Genomic DNA, 24944 nt, shown 5'->3' with positions numbered 1-24944 from the left:
TTTTCCTCTTTGTCCTGGCAGAGGTTAGGTTCTTTCCTGTTCCACTCAGTTTCTCGTAGTCGTTATAAGAAAATAAGATGGAGTACTGTTTTCTGGAAGAAGTTTTATTATCAAATTATTTCTATACAGCATTTTTACCCTTGGTAGGGTAATACAGATCTGTGTATGCACTTGCTTGGAATTCAGTTCCACCATAAAAAGAAAATCAGCAAACACCACCTTTAGTGCAAATTAATGCCTTAGATTATATGGATTTTCTGTCTTTTTTTCTTTTTTCGTTTATGCATGTTTTCCTCTGAGCACTCTCCAAGTTCATCTTTGAATGAGGGAAGATTGTGCTTGTTACAAAAATAGGTAGCACTTCAATTTCTAGACAAGCGTCAGCTTTACAGTACAGTCGGAGGTAACTTATCAACCTCTAAAGTCCTTATTTCTTCATTAAATTCATGAAATTTCTTCACCCCTTCATGGGGCAAACCCATGCTTAATATTGCACAGACAGGGCATTAAAGCAGCAGAGGCTGTGTCAGGTGGGGAAGAAGCTCTCCACAAGGAGGAAGACCACCAGTGATGAGGACTGTTTCAATAATACATGTTCTTGTCCCACCAGCCTGCAGCAGGAGAAGGGAGAGGGGGGGCGGGGGGGAAATCAGTTATTTTTTCCTTAGAAAGGAAAATAATTGTTGGAAAAAAGTGGTCCATTTTTAAGTAGGCAGCTAAGGTAGGTGTGTAAGTGGGCAGGGTAGGAAAGGACACCTTATATTAAAATACTAAACTAGAAAAATCTACTTACTTCCTGGGTATCTTCTGATCAACAGCTTGCGGACTTCATCGTGGACCCATATCAAGATGGCAAATGGTACAGCCACAAACCAATACTGAAACCTGGCAGTGGGAGAAGAGGTTCTCATTCAGATGCATCTAACAGCTCAGCTGCATTTCTGGGGTCTCTGTGCTATCTGATGCCACTAAAAGAGAATCTGGACTTTTTGGCTTCGCCTGCCCCTAATTTAAGCACTCAGAAATAAGATTATGTGCATGTAAGCCTCCCAGTCTTAAGTAGTTACTAAATTAATTTATTCCAGATAATGTTCGGAAGAAAATGTTGCCTGGTGGTATTATAGTCTCTGAAGATGGCAGAAAAATGGAACTTTTCTGACAGTGATACATTTAAAATAAAACCTGCTTGCATAAAACGAGGTAAAATGCTATCTAATGTCACCAAAACATTGGGGATCCTGGAAAAAAATATTAAAATGTTTGTTCTACACAAGTAGGTTTCTGGATCCTCTGTAGTAAGTCTACTAGAAAAAGTAGTGCTTTTAGGGGGGAAACTATGATGCCCCTTTTGGTCAATAAATTGTCCACCCTGTTCTTCACAATGAATTTTCTTAAATATTTATCCTTGAATTGTGCTGCATGGGCACCCTGCTCCCATTCATCTGTTTCTGGCAGAATGGTATGTCCATGATTGTTTATATGCGGAGGGCAAGGGAAGCAAGCTAGCATCAGAACTCACCTCAGCGGGGTGAAGTTCAGGGCTGTAACATGTCCGAGACCATAGGTAAGAATCAGAGCAATTCCTATCTGGGAGAATATACCCACCCAGATGACTTTGTTCCTGCAAGAAAACCGAAGAGGAAGGGTTACACGCCTCTGGCCCTGCATAAAAACCCGATGCCATGCCATAATGCAAAGGCTGTGCCGCTTCCAGAGCAGTGCTTGCGCTCCGGTAGCGAGCCTGAGTGATCCGCTCAGATGATGAGTGCTGCAGGCTGTAGCACGAGACAAGCTGTAGACAGTGCAGCACTGTCTTACATTGCATACACCCGTGTCCTTCCTGGTGTAGCATTCCTGACCTACCTAGATTAAGGTAAGCTTTAGGTAGACATGTGGCATGTGTTAGTCATGCCTGCTAGCCACACGGTGAATGTGCGCATTGTGACTCAAATGTAAATGTAAGAAGGAAGTATACATAGGTGTAGGTTCTGTACCTGCAGATAAAGGAAAAAAATTTGCTTTCCTACCAGAAGCACTCTGAATAAATACCAGGTTTTGTATTTCAGTCCCAATAGATATTTTGAACTCCCTGGCTCCCATGGGACTGAAGGGTACAGAGTGTTCTGCAGAGGGCAGCCAGCACTGTCTGGGGTTGTTTGACCAGCTGGTGTTTCCTCAGCAGCTCAAGTTATCTCTGAGAGGTCCAAGTGTGCTATCTATTGATAACTACATAAAGAACTTAAGAAAATAATCTGGAGAGGAAACTCCCTTTTTTGTAGTAAACATTTCAATGAATGGAGAGTTAGTTTTAAGCGGATGCATTTTCAGAGTAACCAGTGCAATGTCTTTCTTTAAAGAAAACCCCACCACGAAATCATGAAAAGCGGGGTGAGGGGAGTTGTAATAAATATTGGTCTGAGATTTGCAGTAGCTTGAAGCCTAGTTTAGTCTTTGTTCAAAGACTGGATGTGAGTGGGCTGAATAACTGAGCTAACCTTCTTCCAATTAGCAGCAGGCTAACTTATCCTCTCGTGCATCAGGTAAAGGATCTGCAAAACTCACCTGAAAAGGCCCTGCTGGAAAATGGAATTTCTTCGTGTTTTCCTGATGATCAAATCGGCAACTTGCTGAATTGTGATGCTGACAAAGAAGGCAGTGTAGCCAGTCCACTGTAGGTACATCCTCTGGTATTTTGTCTGCAAAGTGAAGGAAAAATCAAGCAGCGTTATATCAGACACTCGTACCTTCTGCAAGCAACTGCAAACCTTGATATTGGGATTTCGGTTACTAAGGTGTAAATGCAGAGTTATTCCAGATTTAGGTACATAATGATCAGATTTTGGCCAGTTATTCTAGTCTGCTAGTGACTGTGGATGAGTCATGAGGCTGAAGCACGAGCCTGGTGTAAGGAGGTATTTAAACTGACTTATTAATGGCTTCTGCATCTTGTGATTTCTTGCAGAATGAGTGAGGGGGAGTGAAGAGTGAAAGGGGGAGGAAGAGTCTGCAAAGTACTTTATAGTAGTGCTGTTCAGAAGCAGAGCTGAGAAATTGTGATGGGCTTAAACACAAAGTCCAGAGAAGAAGGTGCATCTCCAGAGGCTTTGATTGAGAAGGCAGCAAATAGAAGAATGAATGAAAGAATGGAGTCTGAATGAGAGTGCTGGGTGGCAGGAAGCTCGGAATAGCCTATCCTGAGGGACCATTAGATGAAAACTAATTATTTTTGCATTTAAATCTCTCTCTCCTTCCCCAATCCCTTATTTTGGAGGGCAGTACAGAATTTTAAAGAAACTGTTGGGTGACAGTGCAAGGCTGTTTCAGTGCTTCTTTACCCATTGCTGTCCATATGAGTCCTCGAAGTCATTAATGGCATTGTTTTCCCAGTCAACTCGCACGCCAAGCAGCGTGTAAGGGAGGAAACCTTGTTCAGCATACACAGTAAAGTAGGTTACAAAGGCTCCCACTGACTGCATGATACCTGCAAAACCAAAGAGGTTGCAATGAGGAAGCAGCAAATTTTAGGAGCACTGGGGAATACACTGGCTATCAGTGTTATCTGTCTGCCAGGGCATGATACTTGCTATGAGTCTAAAGGTAGTTTTAGGGCTCTTAGTGCTCTAAGGTTCTTGACCTCTGTAGATAAAAACCTGTTGTATTGTTGAATAATGAATAACAGAAGGGAGTTAGTATGTTTACCTAGGAGAGCAGGAGGAGGAGCTGAGTTTCAGCTCCCCCTTTTCTAAAAAATTAATCAGTTTGCTGGTATGAGATAGCATTTCAGAGAACAGGTCAACCTACCGATCTGCAGATAGGAGTATATGGCGAGCTGCTCATTCACCAGCCTGTCTTTCCTTTTGTTACGAGGTCTCCTGTTCATAATATCGCTTTCAGCTTTTTCGTAGGCTAATGCAACAGAGGGGATCTACAACAGAAATAAGCTTTCAGAGTCTTGGAAACATTTGTCTGCTTCTCAGATGCTAATCAGAAAAGTTTCAGTTCTCAAGTGGTTCTGTTCTCTGTGTTGCCTTTTCAGTATACAGAGAGCAAATGAAAGAAGGATCCGTGTAGTATCCTCTTGACAGGTATAGAGGATTTGAGGGAAGTCTGAAACTGTTTCATAGGCCTGATGACCATATGATGATACAAAGGGCCAGAGCATACCGAAAACATCTTCCCCATCCCTTGGACTGGGCTCTGATGAAATGTCTGGTATTCATCCCCTGTAGTAACTGCAACAATCTGTGTGGTCTCTTGATTGAAACACACTGTTGTTTTGCATACTACTGAGTTTTGCTTGTCAGCATGGATCGGAAGTCTTTTCTTTCTGCTCCCCCTTTGCAGGTTTTCCTTTCTACTCTTCTTTCTCTGTACCTGCCTACTTTTAACCTAGCCCTCTACTCTTCAGCTAGCTTGTTATTCAGCTGCAGGGTAAGGCAGCTAAATCTTCCAATGTTCTGCGTGTCCCTTTGCACCCAGACCCTCTCATTTGTCATGATATTTTGGCAGAAAATAACTTAAAAGACCCCAACTTACAATGTCTGTGCCCAGGTCAATGAATAGGATGGTGATGGTACCAATGGGCATTGGAATGCTGGCAATAATGTAGATGAGAAAGGGACAAAGCTCAGCAATATTCTTAGTCAAGGTGTAGGCAATTGTTTTCTTCAGGTTGTCAAAGATTAGGCGGCCTGGAGGAAAAGGAAACACTTCTGTCAAAGCTAATTGTCAACAGTGTTTTCCAGAAAGAAGTTCCGTTTTAAACTAAATGGAGTGAAAACACGTACTGCTTATGTCTAATTTCTTCATATGTTTCCTCATGCATTTTGGGTGGGTGGTTGTTGTTTTTAAAAAAAAAAAACAAACTACTAATCTACCTTCCCTTGGAGCCTTCTGAAAATTCAAGTGAATATAAAAAATCTTTGAATGGGAAAAGCTGAGGGGAAAGTCCCATTTGGCAGTATGCTGTAATTTTAATGGAAAGCCCTTTACAAGAGAAGAAGAGTGGGATGTGGGCAGCTGTCATAGGTGGAGCATAGTTAAGGTGATGCGTGAGCAAGTAATGGAGTGAAAATGCAAAGAAAAGAGTTTGTATCTTTGTGAGGCTCAAAACTGCATTGTGACAAGATGGGAAGTGCTTTTGCCTGGAGCTTAAACAAGCAGCAACAGCAGACCAATGTTACATGTGAAAGAGGGGGGTCATTTCCTTGCTATCTGTCTGTCATGTGTCTATAAATTTAATTAATTCCCAGTTATTACAAATATCACAATCGCATTTCCAAATCCAGAAAGAAGAAAGGGGGGGTGAGCACAGGAGGGAAGGATCAGGAGGACCTGCCAGTGCTGTGTGGCTGTCAGCAGCTTTCAGCTAAGAAAGTGGATAGCAATATTATTTTTACCTTCCTCCACTCCTGTGACAATCGAAGCAAAGTTGTCATCCAGCAGTACCATATCAGCTGCGTTTTTAGCTGCGTCAGAACCAGCAATACCCATAGCAATTCCAATATCTGCTTTTTTAAGAGCAGGGGAGTCATTGACTCCATCTCCAGTCACGGCAACAACTGCTCCCTGGAACACACAAAAGGATCCAGACGTGGGTTCTTTGAGGTGATGGTGCTGTCTTCCCCTAAGGACAGTCTGCTTTCAGCACGCTCCCTGTCTTTAAATCTCTAGAAGAAAGATGCTGATGAGAAGTTTTGAGTCTTCTTTGTACCCACATAAAACATAGCCAGTGATCAGACAGACGCTAGGCATGATTAATACAGCAGCCTCAGACTTTTGTGTGATAGATGTCTGTATGTGAGTTTGGCATCTAGACTGTCTCCACAGAGAGATGGGAAATTTGGGGGTATGGTTTACTAGATCCTGAAGAGTAGGCAGGTGGATTTATTGCATTTAAAATGCACTTAATCTGACCATTTCTTTCTGTGGAATGTAAGGGGGCTTAAAAATGTATACATCTGTCTATATGTATATGGTCTATCCCTGTCTGAGCAGACCCAGGCTCATTTCTAGTATCTGTGGGAGAGTTTCGGTTGACAGTGTGTTCTTTGCCTTTTTTTGTGAAGTGCTTATAGAATCAGTTTTCATCTCAATTGTAAATTACGTAACTATTCAGTTAGGGACCTTTCTTATCTTACCCCAACAACTTCTAGTCTCTGCCAGTCTATGCTAGAATTGTGCTAGTAATCCAAAAGATGGAAAACTCTGATTATTCAACTCACCTTCTTTGTTCTCTTCCAGTGAAACCATCTACTGCAGCTAAAGGTCCTGTTCTAGCTGATGCAAAAGTTTGTGGCTTGATAGCAATACAGAGTGTTCCAAGGGGGGAAAAAGCCTGACAAACTGATTAATAGAAATACTGAATGTCCTGTCCCTGTGGGGATTTAGCACAGTGTCACTCCCTATAAATAATGCCATGTACAGAAGGGCTTATAAGCTCTAAGTACTAAACATAGCATGTAGACTGGCTGGCTGGAGTTGAGGGGGGCAGGGTATTCCTTTTCATTCTTTATGAAGAGCCAAATCTGCTAGGAGTGTGGGTATCTAAGCAGCACAGAATATATTTACCCCCTATCTGCCAAAGGCTATTCAAAAAGAAAATGAGAGGGGTGAAATTGAAAGATTTTATACTTTTTTCTTCTTCTTTTTTGCTTTCCTGAAAGCATTTCAGGCTTAAACCCAAAAAGCTGATAATTCTGATGGGAAAGCTTAGCTCTGGCATAATTACAAAAATAAAATAATGTTTTGTGCTGCATCTCCTCCTCTGCAAAGTTCAGGCATGGCAGTAGTGTGGTTTTCAGTTTGCAGCGTCTACTCGGAGGATGTCATATCTGAGGGCAGAATCCTTTGATATGACTATTTGCATCTTTTTCAGAGCTCTATACATGTCATTTCTTTCCCTTCTGCCTCTTGTGCTGGCTGCACTCCATGCTTCATTACATAATTTTGCATGTGGATGGGACAAACTCTCTTGAAATCCTGCTTTCTGTGGGTTGTTTTACAATCTTTGAAAGTAACATAGGTAAGGCTTGGTCCTGCATAAATCACGCTATGGTATTTTGTGGGATTCATACCTTATTTTCCTTCTAAATGTTCCTGTGGGCAGGAATTGCATAGGTCTAAATGGCCACAAGAGATGAAAAGATGTGGTAATGTGTTGCTTTTATCTGGGTTTAAAGAATTCCTGAGGGAAGGCTCCTTCCCAAAGTGTACAGTCTCTGCCCAGGAGGCTTTCTGCACAGCGCAGCAGCTTCTCAGAATGACACGCAAAAGACAAACCCTCGGTACAGCTCCAAGCCAGTTAAACTGGGGAGAAGCTCGTCCTGTCAATGGGAGTTCAGAGTCTGTAACAGGAATTTGAGTATCTTGGATTCCATCCAGGCAGTGTTTGCAGCAATGTTAGATAATGTTCTGGCACAGCGAAAAGAATATAAACAGAGCTTAGAGAGCACTGGAGATTGGCTTCCATCCTCTCACCTCGGGGATGTCCTCTGTGGAAAGCTACTGCCTCGTGAATGCCCTGTGGCCATATCTGCGCATAACCCTTTACACTTCTTACCTGCCTTTGACAGCCTTCAACTATAATCAGTTTCTGTTGGGGCGATGTCCGAGCAAAGACTATCTCGGAGTGGTTACACAAGATTTCATCCAGCTGCTGCAAGCTCATATCCTTCAGCTCCATCCCATTAACCACTGCTGCCGTGGCTTCTCTGTAAGGGCCGGGGGAAGGCTGGGTGAATTTTCACATCAAAAGGCTTAGATAAAAATAGTGCGCTCAGAGGATGCATGTGGCTTGACAGTAAGGAAAGCAGCAAATTGAGTTAATTTCGGAAGTGTTTGTTGTTAATCAGCAGGTGTTGAATGAGAGGCGCCGCAGAAATGCAGTGGATGCCAGTTACCTAGATACAGAGCGGGGAGCTGAGGCTTCCTCCCCGGCAAGCGTAACAGCAGAGAAAGAGGACACTTGGTGGGAGGGTGGGAGAGTGGAGAAGGAAGGCATCTGGGCTGTGAAGAGCTTTTATCTTTCTCTTGTGATGTTATTTCTCTCACGTTTAATGGGTGGAAGAAGAATTTGGACCCTGAGGGTCCTTAGGTCGCGTGATTCTGAATTGTGCCTTTCCTCTGTGTGTTTTGTCAGATGGGCTGTGACAGCAAACTCCAGCGTGATCTGCAGAGTGTAATCTGCTCGGTGTTCTTTCAAGGGGCAGCAAAGGTGAGAGCCACTGACCTGGACGTGTAGTTATTTAGGTAGAAGTGACATGTTGGATGGACATAATGGCTGGGAACGTGGCAAGAAACAGAAAAGCAGAAAGGAGCTGCGATGTACGTAGGGGCTGTAAGAGCCTTGTGGAGGGAGACGGTGAGGTGCAGCTTTCAGAAAGCAAACCCATACGTATCCCCTGCGCTCTCTTTGCTCTTACCGTCTGTTGACTTGCTCAACAGGAATGTTGAGGCGCTTGGCGATATCTTCCACGGTCTCGCTGGTGGCTGAAATGATACCGACGCTCTTGGCAATGGCCTTGGCCGTGATTGGATGGTCGCCAGTGACCATGATAACCTGAGGAAGGGACAAGCGCTCAGCATGAGTGACAAATGTGTGTGTAATGGCTGGAGCGAGATAAGGGGAAATATTTACTCTTGTAGACCAGGAAGCGGTTTAGAATCTGAACGTGAAAAGCTGTGCTATGTACACAACAACGACAGATTATGACTCTTAATTACTTAGTGCTGGATTGACGTCTGGTCTCTACCTCTTGTGATTGCTGCTATTTTATCAGGGTTGTAAAGGAAGAACTTGTCACAGGCAGCAAGGTTGGAATAGTGCAGAATAAAGAAGCCTTTATATAAGAAATTATATTGGCTATACTCAAAGGCTTGTTAGTTAGAATATTGTATCTTAAAATGGATCCTTGTGACTGAGGTGTCCTGACAGGTAAGATGTTTTTTTCTTGTTTTTCTTGAAGAAAAGTTGCCAGTTGCCACATCTGCCTTCAGACTACAAAAAGCTTCCTCAAGGTTGGGACTTGGGATTCATCTCATCTGAGATCACTAATTCTAAATACAGATTTTCCTTTATTTAGCTAGATTGCCTCTCTGCAGGTTTGCTTGTGGGTGCCCTGGGAGTGAAGTTAGGAGAATTACTCCTTCGGGTTCAACTCGAACACTTTTGAGATTAGTAATTCCTGTGCATAAAAGTTCATAACAGGTGTAGCCCTGCGCCCTAATGCCTTCTCAATAATTGTTTCTGTTATCTTTACTCTGTTTACAAGCAAGTCATTCTAGCTGGCACAGTTTCTGTACTCTAGAAATGGATCTGATAAGACAGTATCTGAGCTTTTCCGAATTTGGATTTCCAGTTTTGGGGTTCCATGCACTTCCTATAATGTGATTCCACTTAAATTAAACTGTTCTGACTCTCAGGGCTTTCAGGTCATTTCTTTAAGTTCCAGTTGTAGAATGTTATTAATGAACACTTAGATTCCTGGTAGTTGTTGCTAGAAAGATACTTAATGACATCCTGATGGAAGATCTTAAAAGTTATATTGATTCTTTCTGTAGAATCACCATATTTTTCATTGTAAATTCCCTACCTTGATCCCAGCACTGCGGCATTTTGAGACGGCGTCCGGCACTGTGGAACGCGGTGGGTCAATCATTGATAAGAGCCCCACAAAGCACAGGTTGTTGGTTGGGAAGTTCATGGAATCTGTGTCAAATGGGTAGGTGTCTGGAAACTCGTTTTCAGGCAGGTACAAATGGCAGAAACCTGAAAGGAAACTTAGGTTGATGTGATGTGCAGGAAGCAGTGGGGGAAAGAGAAGAGCTTGCTGTATTGCATCAGCTTTGTTCTTGTCCACAGAACTCCAGTGCGTTTAACAGTTAGCTTTTTCTGGAGGATTTTTTTTTCACCTGCCATTGTAACCTTCATATCAAGGTCCACCCAGAGTCAGTGTTTCATGGGGCAAAGCTAGCGATACTGCCAGCACAGAAGAGTGTTTTCCTTTGTGGACTCCTTATGGAGATTTTTGGCTGCTCCATGTGGCAGATGACATCAGTATAGCCTGGTAAGGGCATCCCTGCCGCAGGGATCTTGCAGCACATCGGTGTGGTTTTAACACTCTGCTTAGGAGGCTGTATGCTTTCCTTTTTTCCTCTCTACTGCAAGAGGAATGCAGTCCAGACACACTGGGTTGTACCAAGATTTAAAGCTCACTTCACACCACCATTCTGTCATAGTCCCTCTAGTTGGACTCACCCAGCACTCTCTCTCCCATGCCCCCCAGCTCCATGTATGCTGTTTGGAAAGCTTCTGCCTTTTCACTGTCTAGTGGTTCTTCTTTGCCGTTGATCATGATGGTGCTACATCTTTCCAAAATCCTCTCTGGGGCACCTTTCATCACCAGCAGGAAGCGTTTGTCGTTGGGATCATCAGTCTCATGAATGGAAAGCTGTGCACCACAAATGTGAAATGATTTGAAAGAGCATACGTGATCCTCATTTGGTTTTAGTTTTGGTCACTTTGCATGGAAATGATGTTTCTACTTTCCCATGAGAATATCGTACATTCCATTAAGTGAAATGAACTATATTTATTACAGTTTAATTTTCCTCTGTCATTGAATTATCCCACTAAGACTTCCAGGTTACAAATCGTTGCATTAGACCCAGTGATAGAAACAGTTTAAGTTGGAAACAATCTGACATAATTTCCAAAAACGGAACACACCTGGAATTTGTTGGTAGAGTTGAAAGGAATTTCAGCCACTTTCTTGTTCTGTGCTCTAATACTCATGACATCACCCAAAATGACTTCTGCAAATTTCAGCAGAGCTGTCTCAGAGGCATCACCTACCACAACTCTCTGTATGCACAAAAGAAGAAACCGTTTAGAGCAAACATACTTCTGCGCTTCCATCAGGAGAAGCTTGCGTGATTCTATAACATGTCCTATGCTTAAGCAGCAATGAATCTACATTGCTATTTTCAAGCTGTCCTCAAAAATTATTACAGTAATTGGGACATCTATTTTGCACTTGCTGCTAGACCTAAGCTACAGCACCCAGATGAAATCAGCATTTGATTCTGCGAAAGCAGATTTGCAATCATTTTCAGGTTTGTGTAGCAGCTTTGTAGTGCAGTTCTGGGGTAGCAGCAGGCACGTACGGGTGCACAAAATCAAATGACTTTGAGGAAAACATTGATGGAGTAAACAGTAGAAATAAGGGATTTGTTCTGGTAGTCTCGTTGCCAGAATTTGCTACCTTCAGCAGTCATGTGTGAAGACGTTAATTAAGGCATGTTTACCTTTTCTGTTTTGTTGTATTAATAGTGTAGTAATTACTAGTGTAGAAATTCTCGGTACTCGAATTGCCTTTTTCCTTATAGGGGCAGTTGTTCTTGTCTGTGTGGGGGTTTTTTTCTGTCTTTTTGTGAGTGTATAGCAATAATACTACTATAAATAGTAACTTAGAAGATTGTCTTCAGTAAGATGGAGGAGATTACTAAAACCAGAGAGAACAACTCATAGGTATTGCTCTTTCAGAGGAAGAGAAATAAGCTGATGTGACGTAGGCGGTACCTTCATTATTGGGAGATTCTCCTGTCCTGGTCTGAATTCTGCCCGGTTGCAGAGAGTTACAATTTTTGATAATGCTGTCCATGATGGAGAACTTTGATCAAAAGGCTGGGCTGAAAGAAAGCAAAAGACACATTGCATCCTTGAGCATATTACGTGATAGAAGTAGCAGCTTAAGTTTGAAACAAGATTGAACTATTTGCGGAAGAAAATGGTTCTTTTGAGAGGTTCTGTTAGGGAAAAGCAACTTGACACAAACCTTGACATCTCTTGGTTAGCAGTTCTGGCAAAGCTGCTTAGATTATGTTTATCTATTTGTTTCCCTACTAGATTTACGGTCAGCAAAAGGCTCTGGATTAGAAGCTCACAGACTTACTTTCTGTGAGTGGAGTTCAAATATTAATTCCTTTTTTCACATCTCTACATGGCTAAGAAGGGACTTCGCTGTTGCACACTACACTTCTGCATGGAAGGAAGATACCTGGTTTAGCTACCAAAAGGCATTCCCGTTTGAAAGCTGGTGGGTATGAAACACCACAGCTTTAATCAAGCAGTTGCCCCTGCCCATATGGCCCGTTGCCATATTTACCTGTTTGATCCTCACTGGTGTCAGCTGAGTAGATCTGATTATCAAACCAGAGGTGAGCAACAGTCATCCTGTTTTGTGTGAGGGTCCCTGTCTTGTCAGAACAGATGATGGAAGTGGAACCGAGTGTTTCTACAGCTTCCAAGTTCTTCACCAAACAGTTCTTCTTGGCCATCCGCTTGGCTGTCAGGGACAGACTCACCTGGCAGAAGTAAAGTCAGTTCAGCTCGCTGTCAGTGAGGTACAGTTACAAAACGATTCAATGAGGTTACATACTTCTGCTAGGGTTTTTGTTTGGGTTTGGTTTGGGTTTGGTTTTTTTGGGTTTTTTTTTAGGAAGAGAACATTTTTTCAAAATTATCTTTTGGCTGACTGCAGTGCATATTTTTTTTTCTTTCTTTTTTAATAGAGTTGTTAAGGTCAGAGGTTTGGCTGTAACTAGCACGAGTACATTTGCTGCTGAGAGGAACCTGCTTTCCTGCTGATGGAGATGTGAGTGTCATATCAGTTAAGAGGCTGTTTTAGATGGAAGAACATACGGGGGGGGGGGGGGGGGGGGAGCTCCTAATCATCAACTTAATGAATCCTGAAATTATCCTCTTCATTATTGCAGTCCTGCTGGATGTTCATTGTTGGTGTACTTCAGAGCTAGCAGGGCTCAGCGGGTGTGCTGCTTCTCAGCCAGGGATTTTAGTGATGCCTTGTTTGTGTTAGTAAGCGGAATTTTCATGCAACTTTTAGGGTGCAATATCCTCATTTCCAAATAGGAACAGGTTGTGGGGAAATGAGTCATATCCTTCTACTGGTTAGCAATTGAGGGAGAACAGTACTTGGAGGGCCTTATTTCTTCAAGTTGCAACTTTTAAGATTAATGGCTCAGTGATGCCAGAATTCCCAAATGAAACGTTTATCCTTTCAGTTTCATGGAAAAAAAACCCACCCCTATTTCAGACTCAGCTCAGCCAAGTCACTTAATAGGTAACTGTTCTTCACTGGTTAGTGTGGCATTGTAATGGAGTTATTTGTGTGTGTGAAAGGCATTTCGGCCACTTTCTTGTTCTGTGCTCTAATACTCATGACATCACCCAAAATGACTTCTACAAATTTCAGCAGAGCTGTCTCAGAATGAATCGTGGTAATGACTGAAGGATTACAGTGGCAACCACCAAATTCTCACACAGACTTACCGTTACTGTGGCTAGCAGTCCCTCTGGCACATTTGCCACAATGATGCCAATTAGAAAGATGATGGAATCCAGAATCTTGTATCGCATAGAAACAGATATAATGAAGAAGAGAACACCAATGGAAATGGCCACTCCTGCCACCAGGTAGACAAAGTGTTCTATCTCAATAGCAATGGGTGTTTTCTCGTTTCCTACTCCTGATGCCAGAGAGGCGATTCGCCCGATGATTGTGCGATCCCCAGTGTTGATTACAATGCCAGTAGCAGTGCCTGCAAGGAAATAAGACTGTCAGCTCCAGGAGAGGCTACTCCTATCTTCTGTACCCAGTACTGATCAATTGACACCCTCCTTAGCTTTAAGATGCCTGAGACTTCACCCCAGAATTACATTATTGCCCTTAAAAATCTTACAGCTCTGTCGGTCACGAAAGATGTAAACTATTTTCATTAATTAGTCATCTTTGATTGCACTGCCGTAGGAATGTAGCATTATCCTGGGCACTGTACAGCCTCGTAGCAGATGGTCAGTCAGGTATGGCACACGTAGCTTTTAGTGCTGAGAACAGGAGCAACACCTTTATGTGTGCAGAGCCCTAACGCAGAAGCATCCACAAGTACTTAGAGGCATCTGCAATTTGATATTCCTAAAGAATGTAATGGGAAGACCACAAGGAAGCAAAAAATTGATTGTTGCACCCATAACTAGACTAGGTGTTAAGACACATCTCACTGGTTGATACCAAGTGTGACCAGCCTAGTGCTTAAGGCTTTATTTTGGTGTGCTTGGGACAGGAGTTTCTTGTGAGCCATTAAACCTTTCTGGAATTACTTGAAGCAGAATTGCTTAGCATGAGTTAGCAGTATCGTGCAGCACTGTCTGCAGGTGCCGTTCCTGGGGTCCCCTCTCTTTGTACGCACCTTCCACGCAGGTGGTGGAGTAGAACGCGATGTTCTTGGTCTCCAAGGGATTATCATGGGTGAACTCGCAGGAACGAGACTGTGGTTCTGATTCCCCTGTGAGTGAAGAATTGTCCACCTTTAATGAAATGAAGACATGCCCACATTAAAGTTAGCAATATGCAGTTACATCTCGCCCAGAAGGCAAGGCGGCAGCACGTCTACTAATGGGCAACAGGACCATCATCTCTGGGTGCCTTTTCTCTGGGAGAGTTGCCATTGTCACTGAGAGAAACTGTTCCTGTGGGGATTCAGTCAGCGCTGTGTGTCTGTTGGTGGGATTTTCAGTAGCAGGCTGAAAGCAGCCGTCTTTTGAAGATCTGCCTCCAGGTCTGTGGAAACGCTTAATACTGGATTGGTGCTCCTGCCTCTGTCCTGACAAAGAGCATTGTTAGAACATGGTATGGACCAAAAGGCTTCCTTTGACATCCAGGGAGTGGGGATGGTAGTCTCAGATGAGCTGAGCATCACGGTGTAACTTCTGCACTCTATGCACTCTGTGATTTGATTAGATTCTGTCTAATTAAAGCTCTAATAACTCAGTGGGTGCACAGAAATTCTCTATATGTAATAAAAGTCTCTAAACCATGTTCTTCCTCTTTTCCCATGTTCTTCAAAGTACTATTTACCTTACAACCCTGAGTAAAGATCAGACGAATATCCGCTGGGATCCTATCTCCACCCTTTATTTCCACGACATCCCCAACCACCAGCTGGTTTGCAGGCAGTTCCTTCTTTTCTGCATCTCTGATGACAAGAGCTTGCTGAAAGACATAAATGTGACAACAATCAGCATTGTGTCTTCTTCTAAACCTCCTACCAAGAAGTATGTTCGAGTTGGGCTTTATTGCGCTTTTGACACTTTGAGGTGCAATATTAGAATGAACTTCTGTTTCAAAGGCAGTGGGTGGTTCTCACCTGTGGAATCATTTTACTGAAGCTGGCCATGATGTTTGTGCTTTTGGCTTCTTGATAGTAAGCAAAGATACCAGTGAGTATAACGACCAGTGCCAGGACTACTCCAAGGTAGAGCTAATCAATAAAAGACATAATCCAGTTAATGTAAGTCACGCTCAGTAATTCCTCCGTTAGAATAAATCATAAATAAGGTATTGGTCAGGTTAAAAGTTGGCTTAAGAAAAGAACTTCCAAGTTTTCCCTTGCTAATGAGTAAATATATATATATATATATAAATTAAGCTTTTTGAGTATGAAAAGGGTTTCTAACAGCAAGTTTTCCATCTCTCTAAAAGCCTTCTCTAAACTACACCTGACACAAACCCAGACAAATTATATTACTAGCAGAGTGTAACTCAAATCATAAGGGAGTCGGAGTCAAAAGACTCCGGAGTTCTTTGTGGACTTAGTATCGCTCTTATGAGTACTCAATTCTTACAATTACGTATAGTGGTTATAAAACCTTTGGATAGGCACTCTTAGACGGAAGTGGTATGTCAGGTATTTGTGCATTTATCAGAACTGTTCAGCAGTGGAGGGAGAGTCCTGAAAAAGTATAAGGCCTCCTTGTAGTTACTGAATAACTGTGAAGTAGTATTTAAATTATTTAGATTGTCAAAGGGTCAAATACTCTGTGGTTATTCAACTACTTACATTGTCAAAGGGTGATTCAGCTCCCTGTGCAAGCTGAATGCCAAAGGAAATCCAGGAGAAGACAGCTCCTATCCATAAGAGGATGGAAAACCCTCCCACCATCTGCTTGAGGAACTTAATGATTTCAGGGGTGGCTTTGGGAGGAGAGAGGGAGTTGGGACCATCCCGAGCCAAAATCTCTGCTGCTCTTGCACTAGAGAGACCCTGCAAAAGTAAATGACAGCTTTAAAATGAATTCACAGAAAACCAGATTATTTTTTTTTATCTCAACTGAGAACAAAATTCACATGCTGTTTTTATCTTAAATGTTGCATCACAGCTCAGCTGCAGTAGCCTGCACCTTTGATTTCCAGGCGTTCTGATTTCAAAGTGGTCACACTTAATTATCTGTTACGAAGAAACAAGTATTTTCTGTACTGGAGCATTGAATTTGGGGCGGTGTCCGTTAGGAGTTTCCATTTTGTCAGGTATCTATCAAGTATACCTGTACTAAGCGTTTGGAAAGCTGGGGGGAAAGAGACATCAGTTCTTTTGCTGCTGTTTCTGCATTTCCACCAAGATATTTGTAGTTCATGGGTGTCATGAAATTCGTGTCTGTACTCTGGCCACATTGCAGTGCTTTGATATTCGAGTGTTAGGTGTCGAAGGGACTCGGGTGCATAGTTTCTTAAATCTAGTGTTTCCTTCAAGGTAAAATCATTTCCAGTGCACTCTTTTACTATAAATGGTTACAGGCACTGCTGGTGAAAAACTAGCTGTAGTGAAATCAAAATAGCAGGTAAAAATTTGAGAAAAGCTGAGGTCCTGGTGCAAACTTTGAGGTCATGTTTTGTACAAGGATTTTGATTTCAAAATGGTAGCTTAGACTTCTTCAGGCTTGAGAGAAACTCCGGTTTAAATCCAGGTCAGTGCTGCATGTTGACTTGTTGGTTTAGGCTTTATTGGGAGCGTGAATGCTTGTGTCCGCACGTACGTCTGTTGATGGGGATGCCTTCCTGCTGCCTCTAGGAAGCTTTGGCTAAGCCAGAGGCAACCTAAGGCAACTAATTAAGGTGGTTTCTTGGTGATGCCTTATGGACTTACTTTGTTGATGCTCGTACCGTACTTTTCCTCCAGTTCTGAAGTGCTGAGTTTGTGGTCATCCTGGATTCCAAAAGAAAGAGAAGATGATCGTGAGAAAAATGTCAGTATTGAAATCTTTATTTCAGGATCCAGTGACTGTTCAAACTACCTGGATCTTGGAGCAGGGATCCAGTGGTTAGTATGACATCCCGCTTTCCTCAATAGACAATATGCAATTTGCATATGGATAAGTAAAATATCTTCCAGTGGAAGATGCTATTTCCTTTTCGATTTTTAAGAGTACTTTTGTAAATAGCTCCCTCCTCCAGCAAATCCGTCACAAGGACAGAATGGTGTTTTCATGTTAATACTGCCTGCAACAAATGTCTGTGCTTCTTTTAAATAAATAGTTCCTCTTTACATGCTACAGGACTCAAGCATTCAGTGCCATAGGAAATATATTAATAGAAGAGAGAGCGTGGTGTCAGAATATGTATGAACAATCTTTGCACTTGATGGACAAGGTACGGTGTGTGAAATCATTCGCCACAGTCTGGTAGAAAGAAGCAGCAGGTTCTAACCACAGGTAAAAAGGGTGTGGGAGAGGGAAATCTCAAAGCTCTTCTCTTTTCCCTGCAGTGGCACCTCTGTGGTATCACTGACCCTATTATATCTGGTCTCAAACTGAGATTTAGAAGCCAAGGGTTTGAGAGCTCTCACAATAGTTTTCACAGGATGATTCACTGGTACTTGAATGTGTCAGTGAACTTGCCTGTGCTTTGGTTTCTCATTAGAAACATGAGAGTAATCATATGTGCCCCGGTGGCAAGGGTAAGATACACTGCGAATTATTTACTTAGTACTGGGTAGATCTGGAAACACAGTGGGTAAACTGATGGCCAGTTTGGGGGTTTCCTTACCATTTAAGTACTATGTAGCCCATAAATAGCATCTCCTTTGAGTTGTTCTCAAAGCAGTTCAGAAAAAAGGTCACTATATTTTTCAGATTCATTTTTCAGATTGGGAAACTGAGTGTCTAGAGGGGAAGCAACTTTTCCAAGATCAGTCAACAGGTCAGTAGCAAGCCAGAAGTAAAATACAGGTTTCTTGAGTTCAGTGTACTGTCCTTGAAGTACAGGGCAGCTAGTTTGGGGAAAAAAAAAAAAAAAAAACCACCACCCTGTGCTTATAACTGAGGCATGCTTTTAGATCCCTGGAACAAAATGTTGTGCTTCTACCCTTCCCTGTTTCCTGGCTGACTGTGCAAGTGGCAGTTCACAGGAGAAATACTGATTACAGTTACTCCATGTGGCAAATAACTCCTCTTTAGGGAGATGATGTTCTGTACCATTGGGGGCTTAATTAAGCCAGAATCATTCTTTCATTGTAAGTATTAATCTTGCACAACTTTTTTTCTGGCACATTTCAGGAGCATGAGGAAGTTAATCCTTCCCTGTGCTAGGGTTTTTGGTGCAGCTTGGCTCTGTTAAAATGATAGTGCATCTGCGTTTCGCTCGCCTTCACCAGATTTCGTTCCAGAGGCTGTCCTACCAGGTCTGGCGGGAGCTTAGCCACACTCACCAGGTCCAGTTCTTTCTTAAGGTCTTCTGTCTTCTTTTTTTTCTTGTTGCCTTTTAAGTCTTTGTACTTCTCCTCTTCATCTCCAATCTCTGTTTTTTCTAGATCTTTTGTCCCGTAAATCTCGACTGAGTAAACATCAGACTTTTTCTGTAAAAGAAATACAGTTTTGGCATTGTTGTGAACATCTGCTGGGACTTGAAGGAAGCAGTAAAAAAATACCACAAGCAAGTCATACTCTGAAAAATCTACTTCTCTTAGACAAGCTACAAGTTGCTACCATCTCCTTCTCCTGGCAGCTTAAAGTGCTAGTTGCTGTCTTATCCTGAGATCTCTCCGGCGTGTGTTACAGTAATTATGGTCAGGTCTTCAGCAGATGTAAATTACAGTGATTCCTTTAGAGATGTGCAACACCTTTAGCAGTTTATGGTCTAACACAAAGTGTAGGAATACTGCCCAGGGTCTCAGCATTGCTAATGAAAACCATTAAGTCAGTTACCAGCTCCAAGAAGGGATCAATGTAAAAGCAGAAGATTTTTAAAAGGAAAAGGGGTCAGAGAAAACACTCACTGAGAACTTGCCAGTTCCCGGAGCTTTTTATATACATGACTTCAAGATTTACTTTTGTTTTATAAATAAAATTAACATTTACACATTTACATTCGATCATGTGGTGAGAGATGGAGGCAAACACCATACTGGTAGCTGAGGAGAAGCAAGTCTCTGTCACATGGAGCTCCGAACTGACAGGGAATTAGCAAACTCCTCGCTCCTTTTGGCTGATCTGGTATCAGGTCCAGGGAACTGCTATACCTAGGGGAGCTAGTGTTTTGCTTTTATTCATAACTTGGGGGTTGTTCTGTTTCCTAACTTCAAGATAATACTGTAGTCTGAAGGGCAAACTTCCTGTGTTGCTAATTTACCAGCTTCTATAATCATAACGTTCCAGATCCTAATTATCTTGTAAACTACATGCCATGCCTTGGAAGAACTATTGGTTGACCCCATTTCAGAGGCTTCCTTACAGATTAACAAACAGAGCTTCATGAGAGTCATACTGGATCTTATCTGATGGTGTGCTTCATTAGTGGGACAGATGAGCGCGGAGGCTGCTGCTGTCTGTCTGCCTGTGTGTGTCTGTCTGAACGAGCACACACACACTCTGCAGGGCATTTGTCAGTGTTCGGACTCCTGCAGAGGTACTATGTCAGGTGAGTTGGGAGCAGACATCTGAATTACATCCAGGCTAAACCAGAGCGCTCAAGTAAGGGAAACAAGAAGTCAAAAAAAAAAAAAAAAGGATTGAGACATCTTATTACTTAATATTATTCTGAACTGAAAAGTAGCATCTTATCCTCAGATGCCCTCTTGTTACAGGAATCTTGAAGTCTTGACATTGTATCTCGAGGAAGGGAAAAGCTAAGAGCTGATGAGTAGTTTGAGGAGTCGAAAGTCTTGAAATCCTTTTCCTTAAAGCATTTGAATTTGCTTGGTGATAATGTAACCCAGATAAAGGACATGTCTGTTACAAGAAGTTCTATTTTTTCTATCTTCCCAAAGATTCACAGTCTGGTTTATCTATTGGGATTTTTTCCTTCACCTTCCTCCTCCTTCTCCTCCCCCTCTCTTTAACTATCCCACCCAAAAATCTGTTCAGCTTCTCAAAGCCCCATGAAGTAGAGAAGCAAGAGAGAAAGAAAACAGCTCTCTCTTGTGAGAACATAGCAGGTGGAGAACAATAAAGATTAATGAAGTTAGTAAACTGTATTGATCACTTCTATGCATGATCTATGATTAATCTTTAACCTGCAAATTTTCACAAAATCTCAGACTTTTTGCAAAAGGGATACTGATCATGAATCTCTTGATTATGAAACAAGTCAGTCCTAGAATTCTCCCTTATTCAATCTTCTCTCTTTACTTTTTAGGGTTAGAGGTGCATACCCATCTACAGTGAAAACTTTAGTCATTATACTGGATGCCCAACAGCATCTAGTGTTAGTTCCATTTTTCTCTGAGCTCGTATTTATAATATACATGTGTATATTAAAATTTAAATTAATGCTTGTTCTTAAGAAGAAACATATGCAGTAGGAGCAAATCTGTGAACAGTGTACTCACCTTTACCATCCTGGTGGAGTGTATTCCTTTCCCAATGAGTGAAACAGCCAAGCTAAAGTCTCTGGATGAAAAGCAGAAGCCCAGCTGGCGAATGAAGTGGCTCAGAGGAGTTTTGGCTGTTGGAGTGCAAAAGCTCCCAGAGGTGGTAGTTCCCTCTCAGCTGGCAAGCAGACGTTAGCTGGAATCCTGCTTGCACTTCGGCATCCTTCAGGCAGGACGAGTTTGTTGTCCAAAGCCTGTGGAGAAAGAGCACTGTTTGCTAGTGCTTTATAAATCAGCATCTTGTGCTGCCACTCCACCCCTCCCCTTCCAGGTCCAGCCCATCTTCTGTTTCACCTGTAGTAGGTGGAAAAATACCACAGTAATGGGCATGTGGGTTTCAGGTCAGATAGTTTCTAATTATTCCTTTGTAGTGTTTGCTCACAACTAGGGAACGGGTATATTATTCAACTTGCTAGAAGCAAAGAGTTTCTTTCTTTCAGAGACTTCCCAGCACGGGGCTCCCCTTCTGATTTCCAGCTCTTGTGGCAATGTATGGCGAGGTAGAGCAAGTCTGCGCACATTTTGTCCTGCCCCTTCACATAATGTTCCCTTTGCTTGCCCTAAAAGTCAGCTCCCTGCCCTGTTCAGGTACTAATAGGGATATAGTAGAGCTGTGCTCCTTCAAGCCTCTTAGCTTGGACTTCACTTCTAATTCTTGCATTGTATTTGTTGTGTTTTTAACCTTCATGCTTAGCTGGAAAAAAGCACTTCCTGGTGCATTTTCAGCAAGAGCGTTTACCTGAACAGCTTGCTTAAATTGTTTGTCTTGTACCAATTACAAGCTTCCATACAGGACTGATAATGAGGTTTATGATACTTTTGATACCTGGCGTGTCTCGTCACTTAGAAGTAAAGTTAACAATTGCTTCAGCTCTGAGATTTAACTGACAAAAAGGATGAGTCAAACATGGTGAAAGGTTTTATGTACTTTAACGTTATTTGGGGGAAGGCTTGTCTTGCGTCTGACAGAACTGGTCTCACTAAACTTCAAACCATTTCAGCAGTTGGTCTTTATATTATATAATTCATGAGCTTCAAATTGCATTGTTTGAGACGTGAGGTACCACAGTCGCTAGCAGATGACTCAAATTGTGGTGAGAGATACAACATGTTAATGGAGATAAGTAATGTTTAATGTTTCAAGCCTTATGTATAAGCTGTTAGTGCAGGGAAGACAACCAAGAAACATCCTTTACAACTTCAGCAGGAGCATGAATAAATGCATGTTCGAATCACAGACTGGGTTCCAGTGATTAGAGTATCATACCTCCTTTAAATGACACATATTAAAAAAGCAAAGACACTTCCATTTGTTGGTTTATGTGTATTGGTCCTTTTCCATGTCATTCTTTAATCTTAGAATGTTACACAAGATACAGAAGTGAATCTGGAGAGGTTTTGCATTCAGCTTCTGCTGTTTGTTGTATTGCTAACTGGAGTGTGTCCTGGAGTTGAATATAAAGCTTTTTTATATGTATGTAAGTATTGGAGATTTTGCTCTTGCATGTGGCACATATTGTAATAATATCTTGACTGTGAATCTGCCTGTGTTGTGTTACCCGTTACTGAGAGTGTCCCCTGGACTGCTGGAAAAGATACTGGAGCAAGACAATCAAAAGGTACAGTGAGTGTATCTGACATGAAACTAGACTGCTGAGGCTGGAAGTGGTGGGGATATGTGAAAGGAAACGTGGGCTTGGAAACAGGGAAATGCCTTCCAGGAATGCAGTTGAGTTGTCCGTCAGATCCATTGGTAAAGACAGTGGGCTGCAAAATGTCAGAACAGGGCTAGCATACTTTTATTTTGTTCATTTACAGTTTTTAACTGGGAACTGAGATTTCTAACCCAGTGGCAAGAAATAGCTGGTAGATGGAAAGCAAGAATGTGTATCGTTATATCCTGCTATTGACTGACTTTTAGGAACAACTACCCTGTACTTTTTAGTAATGATTTCTGACTTAGAATGCTATCTGGGTCATTCAGGCAGTTTTTGCATTTGTCTTCCATAAATCATGACTACTTTTGCCTGGGGACGAATTTTAGAAATGCAAATCAGAAAAGTTTTTGGCAACAAGATACCACATACGTCCTGGGCTGCATGCGATGGTTACACGGATGCATCTGTCTTCTTAAGGGTATGTTTGGCAAATTAATTGAACTGGGAAGGGCCCTACGGACAATACCACAGCTTAACATTATTTACAAAGTATTGAGCCAGGTTTGCTGCCGACAAACAATCTGTATTGAGCTGCCACGTTCAAAGTGCAAAATTGATGGTTAAAAAGTTCTGCGGTAGAAATTTCATTAAATTTTTCCACTGAAAGGTTTGTTTCCTGTAAATTACAAAGTGAAGATGAGAAGCACTGGGAAAAGATTTTTATTTTTTTTCCTCCCCACCCCCCCAACCGCCATACTGTGGTTAGACAGCATAAAATCCCACTGCTGGGAGGAGTTATCCTTGTTAACATTAGTCACTTGCCACTGATGATCTTGTGCTTTGTCACTTGGCCCTGCTGAAAAGGTACAAGAAATCGAGCGTGCACGAGAACCCGGGCTGCAGTTGTGCACAAGTCCTTGTACACAGCTGAATCCTGCCAGCGAAGCACTTGTGCTTTGGTTTGGCAAGATGTGGCATGTATAGAAAGGAATAATCTTGGGTCTGTGCCAGAGAGCTGTAAATGTCACGTGGTTTTAGTGTGTCTCAATATTCATAGCTGAGCCCTGTTTAGAAGGTAAAATGAATATTTTTTCTGATTTCTAAATACCAGTCTAGAAAAATAATGTGTCCCTTCTGAATTGTTACAGCTCTTGCACTTCTTCCTCAGGATTAAAACATATTTTGATCCTATTCTGAGTTCCTCAGTGTATGCAAGTCTTGTAAAAAGAGAGCCAGGAGAATTGCTGTTATTTAACACACGGAGACACATTTCTTAACTTGTAGTGCGTGAAGACTGCAGGCTGCTGATAGCTGTGCTGAGATTCTCGAATTCATCCAGGCTGTGAAGCAAAGATGTCAGTGTTTGTACGGGCTTGTGGAGCAAGGAGAACGTAGCGCGTTCACCTGTGATTTGCCTGTTGAACTTGGCTGTGTTATTTATATGCCACCTCTCTGGTGTGAAGCGGAGCCTGCGTTAGCCGAGCTGGCAGCATGCAGCTGCAGAAGTCGCCTGGGGTGCAGAGGTGGGTGATGGAGCTGGGCTTGGCTTGGCCCCGACGAGGCGTGGGGCAGGCTGGCTGCCTGCCCGTGGGGAGAGCCGGCAGAGGGAGCGTGGCAGCCTCTCTGCTGGGCGCTTCCCTCCTTCATTCATTGCTCTCACACCAGCAAAAAGAAGATTTCCGAGAACACAGCTCGTGTCTGTCTGGGTGTCCTAGCACAGGCCCATTGCCGGTGTGACAGAGAAGGGTTTGGGTTTGGGTGTTGTTTTTTTTCCTTTGAGGCCAAGGGTAACATAAAGCCTGACCTTCAGGAGACAGTGTTGTGGTGCTGAAGTCGCGCTTCGGAGGTGGGATGGCACAGCAGGCGAGTGGGGCACGTACCAGCAGGGATGTGCGTGACCTGGGCGATCATCCTCTCCTTTAGGGAGCTGGCTCCAAAGCCTTGTGCAAAGGCTGCTCCAGCAGCAGCCTCCCTGTTAGTGAGGGCAAGTAGAAGGGGCTGAGAATATATTCTGGTCCCATCCGTTAAAAAGGTGGGAAGTGGTGAGGATTCCTTGTTTCCTTACTCAGTGGAGCGGAGAAACGCCTCTCTCAGCAGAGGGAAAAGCAAGTGCTAAATCTTACCTGGTTTTCCTTCTTAATTTAACCCAAAGATGTTAAACTGTAATTCACAGGCCACAAGTGATGACCCAAGCATTTGCACAGAGCTCTCGGGAGCCACATTAAAACAAAAGCCTAAGCGGTATTTTGACACTGGTAATTTCGGCCGTGACTGTAAACCGCTCCTTGCTGAGTGCCTGCAGCGTCTGTCTCCCCAGGACGGGGAGCTGCGCCTTCTGTCTCACATAGCACTGTACGGACTGCAGGGAAAGAGATGTTTCTGTGCCTTTTTTTTTCTGCTTTTCCTTAATCAAAGATGAGCAGGAAATTATGAGAAGCAATACATTTAACTCCCAGCTTTTCAGATGGCATTTTAAATGGTGAACTGTAGTGTGCCTCACTATAAATACCTGGCTGACCTGTTATCCCTGGGGACTTGGCACCGTCACCACAGCTGCAGTCTGTT

General features: G+C 42.6%; 2 protein-coding genes across 2 annotated transcripts in view; one reads left to right on the top strand and one right to left on the bottom strand.

Annotated features, from left to right (window-relative positions):
- SCN3B (sodium voltage-gated channel beta subunit 3) overlaps positions 1-24944 on the top strand; it is a 55750-nt gene that overhangs the window by 617 nt on the left and 30189 nt on the right. The gene's annotated exons all lie outside the window — the stretch shown is intronic.
- On the bottom strand, positions 91-20923 carry ATP12A (ATPase H+/K+ transporting non-gastric alpha2 subunit). The gene is made up of 23 exons (XM_055728464.1): positions 20680-20923; positions 18562-18708; positions 17002-17061; positions 15919-16122; positions 15226-15339; positions 14937-15071; positions 14269-14386; positions 13352-13620; positions 12168-12366; positions 11582-11691; positions 10730-10864; positions 10259-10451; positions 9594-9769; positions 8424-8560; positions 7562-7712; positions 5400-5568; positions 4537-4691; positions 3802-3925; positions 3336-3481; positions 2563-2696; positions 1520-1621; positions 794-885; positions 91-611 (listed from the first exon to the last, which is right to left on the bottom strand). Exons 1-23 carry the CDS (start codon positions 20686-20688, stop codon positions 583-585), a joined length of 3108 nt encoding a protein of 1035 aa, XP_055584439.1. The 5' UTR covers positions 20689-20923; the 3' UTR covers positions 91-582.

Source organism: Falco cherrug, chromosome 17 (assembly GCF_023634085.1).
Source record: "Falco cherrug isolate bFalChe1 chromosome 17, bFalChe1.pri, whole genome shotgun sequence".
NCBI lineage: Eukaryota > Metazoa > Chordata > Aves > Falconiformes > Falconidae > Falco > Falco cherrug.
This window is presented reverse-complemented; position numbering and strand designations above follow the sequence as displayed.